General features: G+C 47.2%; 1 protein-coding gene across 1 annotated transcript; it reads right to left on the bottom strand.

Annotated features, from left to right (window-relative positions):
* Nucleotides 1–2,555: 2,555 nt before the first annotated feature.
* Thap11 (THAP domain containing 11) lies at nt 2,556–5,132 on the bottom strand. Its single transcript, XM_057754427.1, has one exon. It carries the CDS (start codon nt 4,694–4,696, stop codon nt 3,782–3,784), a length of 915 nt encoding a protein of 304 aa, XP_057610410.1. The 5' UTR covers nt 4,697–5,132; the 3' UTR covers nt 2,556–3,781.
* Nucleotides 5,133–10,307: the final 5,175 nt, after the last annotated feature.

Raw genomic sequence — 10,307 nt, 5'->3', positions numbered from 1 at the left:
TGGAGCCTGTCCTGGAACTCACTCTGTAGACCAGGCTGGCCTCGAACTCACAGAGATCCACCTGCCTCTGCCTCCCGAGTGCTGGGATTAAAGGCGTGTGCCACCACCGCCCGGCCCAAATTTTAATTTTTTTAAATTTATTTATTCTAATTTTGTGTACATTGGTAGTTTTGCCTGCATGTATGTCTGTGTGAGAGTGTCAGATCTTGGAGTTATGGTTGTTAGCTACCTTGTGGGTGCTGGGAATGGAAGTGCAGTCGATGCTCTCAATGGCCAATCATCTCTCCAGCCACCTGCCCCAAAGCTAGGTTAGGTCAACCTAACTTTCCCACGACTAGACTGTAAATAACCCTCTTCCCCTTCCTTTCAGCATCCTTTCCAGTTCCCTTGGTAACACAAACATTTGAAGGTCTTTTGCAGTTGGGTCTGTGCTGAGTAAATGGCTCTGCAGCCAACCTAAAGAACCACAGGAAAGGAAAATGGCTTCCAACACCCCTAACTCCTTCCTCCAGGCCAGAAAGATCTTGAGCACTTCTGTTTTGCCATAAGGAGATTTGCACTTTTGGCTACACCCACCTCCTGGTAAAACTAGGCTAAGCTTCTTGATTAAGTCCCGTCTGGTCAGACCACTTGGTTGGCTGGATGCTGCTTTTATGACCCATTCCCTAAACTCTGTATCACCCTGTCGGTGATACATCTGGAGCCTCACCACCACCACCAGGGAAACAAAACACAAGACAAGTTAGAGACAGGAGGAAAGATCCAGGGAGTGCCACCGCACTCAAGAGCAGCAAGGTCCTTTCAAAGAAAAGCTCAAGATACAGAATATGGCCCAGGACTGGGAAAGCCCCACTCCAAGCAAAGAGTGGCGGTCAAGGTTTGGCAGTTAGCCAAAAATGCACTGCCATGCCTTCACCATCTGATTACAAGCTGAAGCTATCCCTACAGAGGCAGGTTCAACTTCTGCCCAAACTGGGTGCCTAATAAATATGACCAATGTTGCAGCTTCCTCAAGACCTGTTTCCCAACTCAGAGCCAAAGGACCACAAAGGAAGTAGACCTTTGGAGTTTTGGGGACACTTCAGCTTGCAAGTCACAGGGCATGTCCTCAGGCAAAGTGACTGATCCTTAAGGAACTCAGGAGTCAAATTTTACAGAGTCAAAGCCTAAGAAGAATCCATTTGTGCCCCAACAATCACAGAAACAGGTAGTTTTAAAAGGCTTTACAGAACTGGAGAGGTGGCTCAATAGTTAAGTATATATACAGCTCTTTCAGAGGACCCAAGCCTGTAACTCAGCTCCAAGGGATCTGATGGCCTTCTGACCACTTCAGGCAGCTGCAATCACATAGACACACACACTTGAAAATAATAAAAGCAATTAAAAAAAGAATCATTCACATCTGGTGGGGGTGGCACATACCTTTAATCCCAGCATTGGGAAGCAGAGGCAGGCAGATCTTTTTGAGTTCAAAGCTAGCATGGTCTACAGAGTTCAGTTTCAGGGTTACACAGAGAAACCTTGTCTCAAATAAAAACAAAAGACCATATCTCCCCATTAGGTTTGAGCTAAATTACTCACAAATATAGATAAAAATAATACCTTACCTTTCCAATATCCAATCTAGATATAGAGGAAGTCAAAAACCAGTGTAGGGTTACAAAGCAATTCCTAATTCACCTCTCACAATGAAGGTGGACTGAACCAATGGAGCTGCCACAAGAGTTCCTTAACTTTTTTTTTTTTTGCCATAAAACATTTATTGAGGGAGAGAGCGGGGAGGGGGAGGGAGAGAGAGAGAGAGAGAGAGAGAGAGAGAGAGAGAGAGAGGAGAGAGGCAAAGCCCCGTGTGTACACCGGGAGAGAACAGAAGGAGAGAGAGCTGGTTTTTTTTTTTAAGTAATTGCTTTCACACATGTACCAGACATTGTGTCACGAGGGATGAAATGGTAAACAAACTTCAGCTCTAGATGAGAACTCAAGAAGGAAATTAGTAGTGCACGCCTTTAATCCCAGGACTTGGCAGTCAGAGACAAATGAATCTGAGTTTGAGGCCAGCCTGGTCTACAAACTGAGTTCCAGGCCAGACAGGGTTACAGTGATGTTTCAATCCCCCCCCCCACCGCCGCCAAAAAAAAGGAAATTAAGACTATCAGAGTCTAGAGAAACAAACAATCAGCACTTTTCAGTCACACTTTTTGTTTAAAAAAAACAAGGGAAGGGCTAGAGACACAGGTCAGTTGGTCAAGTGCTTGCCTTGAAGTATATCACAGTACCTGTGTAATAAACAAAAGACCCACAAAAACCAAAACATTAAAAACAGGCACAGTGATGTGAATTTGTAATCCTAGCAATGGGGGGCAGGGGGGCAGTCAGGCAGATTCCCTAAAGGCTCACTGGCTGGCCTGCCAGCCTAAACTACTTGATGAGTTCCAAGCCAGTAAGCCACTGAGAAGACTGACCCTCCCTCCTTCCCTCCCTCCCTCCGTGTGTCTGTGTGTGTGTCTGTCTGTCTGTCTCTCTCTCTCTCTCTCCCTCCACCTCCCACCCCCAGAGCTGATAGGCAAGTACTCAATCGCTAAGCTAAATCCCCAACCTCTAGAAGGCCTTGTCTTAAAAGAAAAAAAAAAAAAGCTAGATAGCACCTGAGGAAAGACAGCCCAGAAACCTCAGGCACCCAAAATATACACATGTATATACACACAAAGATCCAGGGAGAAAATCATGGACAAACCAAGACCTTTTCACCCAGCTTCCAAACACTATGGAGTGACTTGACCAAGGAACTTCTGTGAAGATCTATGTGCTTTTTGTTGCTCTGAGAAACCCGGTACAGACCTTTAAAACATTTCTATTTTCGCCAGGCAGCAGTGGCACATGTCTTTAATCCCAGCACTCACGAGGCAGAGGCAGGTGGATTGTGGTGAGTTCAAGGCCAGCCTGGTCTACAAAAGAGAGTTCCAGGACAGGCTCCAAAGCTACAGGAAAACCATTTAAAACCAATCATCATCATCATCATCATCTCTATTTTCAGGGCTAGCCAGTTCTTTCAAATAGACCAAAACCTATAAACCATATTATAAGGACACTTAGGTTTAATAAAAATGTCGAAACCCAAATAAAAACCTTACTTTTTTTTTAATTTGTTTTGCCAAACAAACACAGTGAAAACTTTAGTCTAATTGTACAGAAAATAGAATTTGTAACCAGTAGCAAACATAACGAGATAAACCTAAGTCCCTGGTAAGCTGGAACTCCATCAGCAAGTCACCCAGAGCCCTCTCATAAAAGACCTTCTGGGTAGAGAGGTCCTAGAAGGCAGAGGCACAGACCAACTAGTCCTCATCAGAATCACAGGTAAGCATGAAAAGGGGAAATGATGTTACCGAGATCTCTTATCACTACGCACAGCAAAGCTGTCTCTAACTGCTGGCCAACCTTAATATGTGGTTTTCTCCAACCCAGAGTCCTTAAGAGTCCCACCTGCATCCCTCCAGGATAAGTTTCAAGTTCGATAGTTCTGAAACCTTTGCTTAACCAGAATCTGCAACATAAACTGGGGAGTCAGAGACAAAGTCATAATTGCTGGTGTCACCAGATTCTGAAGTCCCCAACTCCTATTTCGGGAGGAAACAAATGAGGGTGCCAGATGACCAACAAGAGTTCCGCTGCCCTAAACCTCAGCACTGTCAACCAGAATATTGGGGAGTTCAACATCCGCCTGAGGATTGATTCCTTGGGCTGAAAGGAGTCACTAATTCTGAAGGTTGCGGAGAACCATTCACATTCCGTGCTTCTTACGGATGACAGCCATGGCAAGCAGGCGATCCTTCTCCCGAAGTTCTTCACGGAGCTTGGCCTCGGTAAGACGCAGATGGCGAATGCTACCCTTCATCTCTTTCATCTTCACTTCCATCAGGGCCAAGATGTCCCGCTGCTCATTCAGCTTGCGCAGGAGCTCCTCCTCCGTGGTACCTGACGACAGGGAGTACGAGTGGTCGGAGCCAGTATCAGGGAAGCCCTCTTCTCCAACCACCACCAGCTGAGGGCCCAGAGCGCACTCAGCGGCCTCCAGCCCAGCTGTAGCAGCCTCTAACTCCGATGCGGCGGCGGCGGCGGCGGCTGCGCCTTCCGCAGCTGCAAACTCCACTTGCACCGTAAGGTCGATGGGCTTCACATCATCTCCCGAGGGAACGGTGGGCGCCGGAGCCACGGATCCCGGAGCCTGGCTGCTGTCTACAGCGGCCTGGAGAGTAAGAAGCACGGCCGCAGAGGCAGACACCAGGTTCGGCTGCAACTGCGTGGTCTGGGCAGTGGAGGAGGAGGGAGACGGCTGCTGTTGTTGCTGCAGTTGTTGTTGTTGTTGTTGCTGCTGCTGCTGCTGCTGCCTACGGCGAGCTGCCGCAGCTCCCGCAGGTCTCCGCGCTACTTTGCGCTCATTGACGCCTCGCAGCGGGAAGATGGTGGGAACGCGCACCGTGTAGGTCTTGCGGCCGCCCTGGAAGTGAACGCTGCAGAGACGGTGGCCCGTGGTGGGCTGGAAGGTGGAGAAGCACCCACTGACGCCGGCACGGGACACGTTCTTGAGCCAGAGGCGCCGCAGCTCAGCGTCCTTGGGAAACGTGTAGAAGTGCAGCGCCTTGTCCCGGTGTGAGTTGTTGTAGCAGCCCGGTACGCAGCACGTAAAGCCAGGCATGGCTGCGACGCGCGGCCCGGCCCACCGGCCTCTTGCGCTCTTCGACGGCCGGGTCTGGCCCCCGCCTCAGCTCCTCGACGGGCGGCGCCGCGCGAGGCCCTCAGAGGCCTCTCACTATTGCCGCCCGACGCAAGTCGTCCCGGGCGGGGGCCCCGTGCCTAGAATATGCTTGCGGACCGCCTGCGCCGCGCTACCCACCCGGCCGCCCGCCTGCGCTCCGGAGTCGGCCCGGGGGACGCCGCGAAGGACCGCCTGGAAAGGAGGACTACGCCCCCCACAATGCACCGCGCCAGAAGCCGCTCACTTCCGGGACGGGGGCAAGCTTATTCCGGCGGCTTTCCCGGGCTACGCGACCCCTGTTGAGATCCGATTATTTTCCAGATGAGGCTCGTCCTAGGCGGAGGGGGGAAATCTATTCGAATGGAACGTTGTCGTATGGGCTACCCCTCACAAGGACCCAGAATCCTGATGGTACGGGGGCTCGCGCCTCATTAGCGCAAGCGCTCTGGGTAAAAGCACAAAAAGACTACAAGTTCCATGCTGCCTCAAAAAGCGCAGCGGCTGCTGTTGAAGGCTGCAGCGCCGCTTAAGGGAGAGGCGGAGTTCTTGCCGACCAGGATTTGAAGGAGGTTCTGCATCCTGCTCTAGAAGTTCCTCAACCCCCAGTTCCATGGAGTGGAGGGCATTCCTTAGCCTGGAGAGAACCCGAGTCAAGCCAGAAGGCCTTCTGGAGTCACTTTCTCACTTGGGGGCACTCTTCCGACTCTCAACTACCTTCTACTTGTACTCATTGACCTAAACCATGTCCCTTAGCTGCCTACTATGTGCCAAAGTGTAGGGAGAACGCACTGAAGGTAATTTTGAGCAGTCAGGTTCACCCGGCTCTCTCTCTCTCTCCTAGGGACTGACTGACTAGAATGGATCAACACGCCCTAATAGATATCAAGAATAAATGCCACAGCCGGACGGTGGTGGCGCACGCCTTTAATCCCAGCACTCGGGAGGCAGAGGCAGGCGGATCTCTGGGAGTTCGAGACCAGCCTGGTCTACAAGAGCTAGTTCCGGGACAGACACCAAAACCACAGAGAAACCCTGTCTCGAAAAACCAAAATAAATAAATAAATAAATAAATAAATAAATAAATGCCACAAAGGAATCAGCCGGACAAAGAGGACATCCACAGAACCTATGTAATAAAAAAACAAACATTATAATGAGTAGTATCAGCGCTTCCTCTCCCAAACCCCTCACCCCTCACCTTGGGAACTGTTGGGTGCTGAAACAGGAAGGACATAGGTTGGTACCAGCATTCAGTTTGATGGTTCACAAGGTGTTTTTTTTTCTGTTGTTTTGTTTTTGTTTTGTTTTTGTTTTTGTTTTTAAGATGGAGTTTCTTTGTGTAGTTATAGCTGTCCTGGAACTTACTCTGTAGACCAGGCTGGCCTTGAGGTATCCAGACCCGCGGGATACGAACGGGGGTCCCTGATAAACCTGGTGGAGAGGAATGAAAGGAGACAAGAGACACGGGACGACAAGACAGGATTTCTGATCAAGCCGTTCCGTTTATTCTTTCTCAGAAGCTGTTATATATAGCAAACGGGCAAAGGGGGGAAGGGAAAGGTGTCAGGGGGCAGTGAAGGGTGTCCGGAAGCTCAGGTCTGCTGGAACGCAGGTCCGCAGGTCCGGAGACATCCCTAGCTGATAAGTAAATACTGAGGGTCTGTAATTGTTGACTAACAAGAAGAATGCTAATGAGTTCCGGAGCCTGGTGCCTGCAGGTCTCTGCTAGGAGATGAGATACCAGGTTGATTTCCTAGACCCTGCAGAGGGGATAGAGGTAAATATTTTTCTTAACTTGTGAGCTTAAGATGGCTGTAACCACCAAAATGCAGATCTCAGAATACAGGCCTTTGCTTCCGGCATTGAGGGCTTGCACTCACAGAGATCTGAAGACCTCTGGCTCCCGAGTACTGAGATTAAAGGTATGCACCACCCCTCCATTCTCAAATGATTCACAATTTTCATTCCATCACTCTGGAGGCAGAGGCAAACTGATCTCTGAGAATTCAAGGCCAGGCTGGTCTACGTAGAAAGACCCTGCATCAAAACAAATGGTATATTTATAATGGTGTATATTGTCATATACACTTTTAAAAATTTAATAGTTTTTTTTTAAAGATTTATTTATTATGTACACAGTGTTCAGCCTCCATGTATGCCTGCAGGCCAGAAGAGGGCGCCAGATCTCATTACAGATGGTTGGGTTTTTTTTTTGTTTTTTTTTTGTTTTTTTTTTGTTTTTGGTTTTTCGAGACAGGGTTTCTCTGTGGTTTTGGAGCCTGTCCTGGAACTAGCTCTTGTAGACCAGGCTGGCCTCGAACTCACAGAGATCCGCCTGCCTCTGCCTCCCGAGTGCTGGGATTAAAGGCGTGCGCCACCACCGCCCGGCTACAGATGGTTGTTAACCACCATGTGGGTTGCTGGGAATTGAACTCAGGACCTCTGGAAGAGCAGTCAGTGCTCTTAACCTCTGAGCCATCTCTCCAGCCCCAAATTTAATAGTTTTTAAAGTTAGAATTCAAAGTAATGGGAGACATTTTACAAATATATATCATATGTTGTTCTGTGCTGTATATGTGTGTGTAGATGGTACAATTTGTGTTTGTGCATGTTCATATGTGTGCCTATGAGTGTGTGTGGAGGCCCAAGGTCAATTTTGAGCCCTTCACCTTTTCTTTTTAAGGTTGGCCAGACAGTGAGCTGCAAGTATCCACCTGTCTATACCTCCCGAGCCCTAGAATTATAGGCATTACGTGTAGTTTTTTTCTGGATAATTTATTTATTTTTATTTTATGTGCATTGGTGGTTTGCCTGCATGAGTATCTGTGTGAGGATGTCTCCTAGAATGGAAGGTACAGACAGTTGTAACCCACCATGTGAGTGCTGGGAATTGAACCCGGGTCCTTTGGAAGAGCAGTCAGTGCTTTTAACTGCTGAGCCATCTCTCCTGCCCGCCATGCTTGGCTTTTTACCTGAGTAAAGAAGGGGTACACTGATTCAGTTTCACAGAGCATTGAAGAAGATGCTGGGTTAGACTCTACCTTCAGTAAAATAACCTTTAATATATACTTATATACATTTAAATAGGAACTAGTGGGGGCTGGAGAGATGGCTCAGTGGTTAAGAGCATTGCCTGCTCTTCCAAAGGTCCTGAGTTCAATTCCCAGCAACCACATGGTGGCTCACAACCATCTGTAATGAGATCTGGTGCCATCTTCTGCCTGCAGGCACAAAACACAGACAGAATATTGTATACATAATAAATAAATATGTTTTTTAAAAAATAGTAACTAGTAAGTTGAAAGTATTGCTTTGGAGTAGGATAGGAAAGGGCCTGTGTTTGATCTCCACCACCAGAAGCAAGCAAGCAAAGACATTCATGTAATCCATAATTTCTCTTTACCCCCACTACCCTGCCCATCCTTAGCTTGTCATCTAGTGGAAAGCAAGAATCATATCTCATGTCTCTACTTCTAATCTTGTCTCCTCCACAGCAGTTCTTCTTAGGACTGCCAAAGAAAATCTGATAGACCATATGTCAATAAAGCCACTACCTATTCTATTTAGAATGCTGTCTAAACTCCTTCCTTGAGCCTCCAAGAACCCACATAGATAGGCTGAGCCTTGCGAACCTTTTACGTTCGATCCTCCCATCCTCACTTCAACCCAGTGTTGTTATTGTTTTAAAAATAACCTGGGCCTGGAAAGATGGCTCAGTAGGTAACTGTGTTTGCCACCAAGCCTGAAGACCCGAGTTCCATTCCTGGAACCCACAGGGAGGAAGGAGAGAACTGACTCCTGCAATTTGTCCTCTGATTTCTACTTGTGCACCGTGACATGACATACCCACACACTTGCAAAATAAATAAAAGTGAAAAATTAAAAATAGCAAAAAGTAGCTGGGTGTTGATGGTGTATTCCTTTAATCCCAGCACTCAAAAGGCAGAGGAAGACAGATCTCTGGGTTGGAGGCTAGCCTGGTCTACACAGTGAGTTTCAGAATAGCCAAGATGACACAGAGAAACCCTGTCTGTAAAAAAATTTTTTTAAAAAGGAAAGAAAGAGGGGGCTGGAGAGATGGCTCAGAGGTTAAGAGCACTGCCTGTTCTTCCAAAGGTCCTGAGTTCAATTCCCAGCAACCACATGATGGCTCACAACCATCTGTAATGGGGTCTGGTGCCCTCTTCTGGCCTTCGGGCATACACACAGACAGAATATTGTATACACAGTAAATAAATAAATATTTAAAAAAAAAAAAAAAAGGAAAGAAAGAAAAATGTAGTGTGATATTTTACTCTTTAGGCTTTTGGGGGGCCCACCATTCAACTCCCAAATAAATCACACACGGAGGCTTATTCTTAGTCATGAGTGCCCGGCCTTAGCTCGGCTTCTTTCTTGCCAGCTTTAATTTTTGGTTTGGTTCAGTTTTTCAAGATAGGGTTTCTCGGGGCTGGAGAGGTGGCTCAGAAGTTAAGAGCACTGACTGTTCTTCCAGAGGTCCTGAGTTCAATTCCCAGAAACCACATGGTGGCTCACAGCCATCTATAATGAGATCTGGTGCCCTCTTCTGGCATGTAAGTATACATGGAAGGAATGTTGTATACATAATAAATAAATAAATAAATAAATCTTTAAAAAAAAAAAAAGATAGGGTTTCTCTGTACCTTTGGAGCCTGTCCTGGAACTCTCTCTGTAGTCCAGGCTGGCCTCAAACTCAGAGAGATCCGCCTGCCTCTGCCTCCTGAGTGCTGGGATTAAAGGTGTGCACCAACACCACCCAGTCTGGCCAGCTATACTCAAGTTCTCCTGTTCACCTTTTCAAACCTCTAGGCTTTTATCTTTCTCTTACTTATAAATCTTACTTTTACTCCGTGGGTGGCTGGATGGCTAGTCCCTAATGTCCTCCTTCCCAGAGTTCTCCTCCTATCTGTACACTCCTGCCAGCCCCGCCTATCTTTTCCTGCCTCGCTATTGGCTGTTCAGCTCTTTATTAGACCATCAGGTCTTCTAGACAGGAAAGAATCACATATTCACAGAGTTAAATAAATGCAACATAAGCAAAAGTCAAACACCCTAAAATAATATTCCTCAACAGAAAAACAAAGTGGTGGTCCAGATCCATAATCTCAGCGCTAAATAGGCTGAAAAGGAGCAGCAGTTGGAACAAGTCCACAGCCTGCTTTAGTGTGCATGGTAAATTCCAGGCTAGTCAAGCCCTACGTAACTTATCTAAAAAACAAACGAGGATGTTTTTTAAATGTATGCTTGTTTTGAGATAGGGTCTGACATTGTAGCCCAGGGCTGGTCTGGAATTCATTATGAGGACCAGGATGGCCTCAAACTCCACAGATTTCCACCTGCCTCTGCATCTAGAGTGCTAGGATTAATGGCATGCACCATGTTTCCTGGCTAAAATAAATTTTTAGGAATTAGATTCAGATAGTTGATAGTGACCATGGAAATTGATTAATAAAGACTTAGCAGGGGCTGGAGAGATGACTCAGAGGTTAAGAACACTGTTCTTTCAGAGGTCCTGAGTTCAATTTCCAGT

The sequence above is a fragment of the Chionomys nivalis genome, chromosome 21, assembly GCF_950005125.1.
Source record: "Chionomys nivalis chromosome 21, mChiNiv1.1, whole genome shotgun sequence".
NCBI classification, from domain to species: domain Eukaryota; kingdom Metazoa; phylum Chordata; class Mammalia; order Rodentia; family Cricetidae; genus Chionomys; species Chionomys nivalis.
The sequence above is the reverse complement of the archived record's forward strand: the minus strand, read 5'-3'. Positions and strand labels throughout refer to the sequence as shown.

Bases quoted from the DNA above. Each gene is read 5' to 3' on its own strand.
- Thap11 (XM_057754427.1), bottom strand. From the start codon at position 4,696: ATGCCTGGCTTTACGTGCTGCGTACCGGGCTGCTACAACAACTCACAC.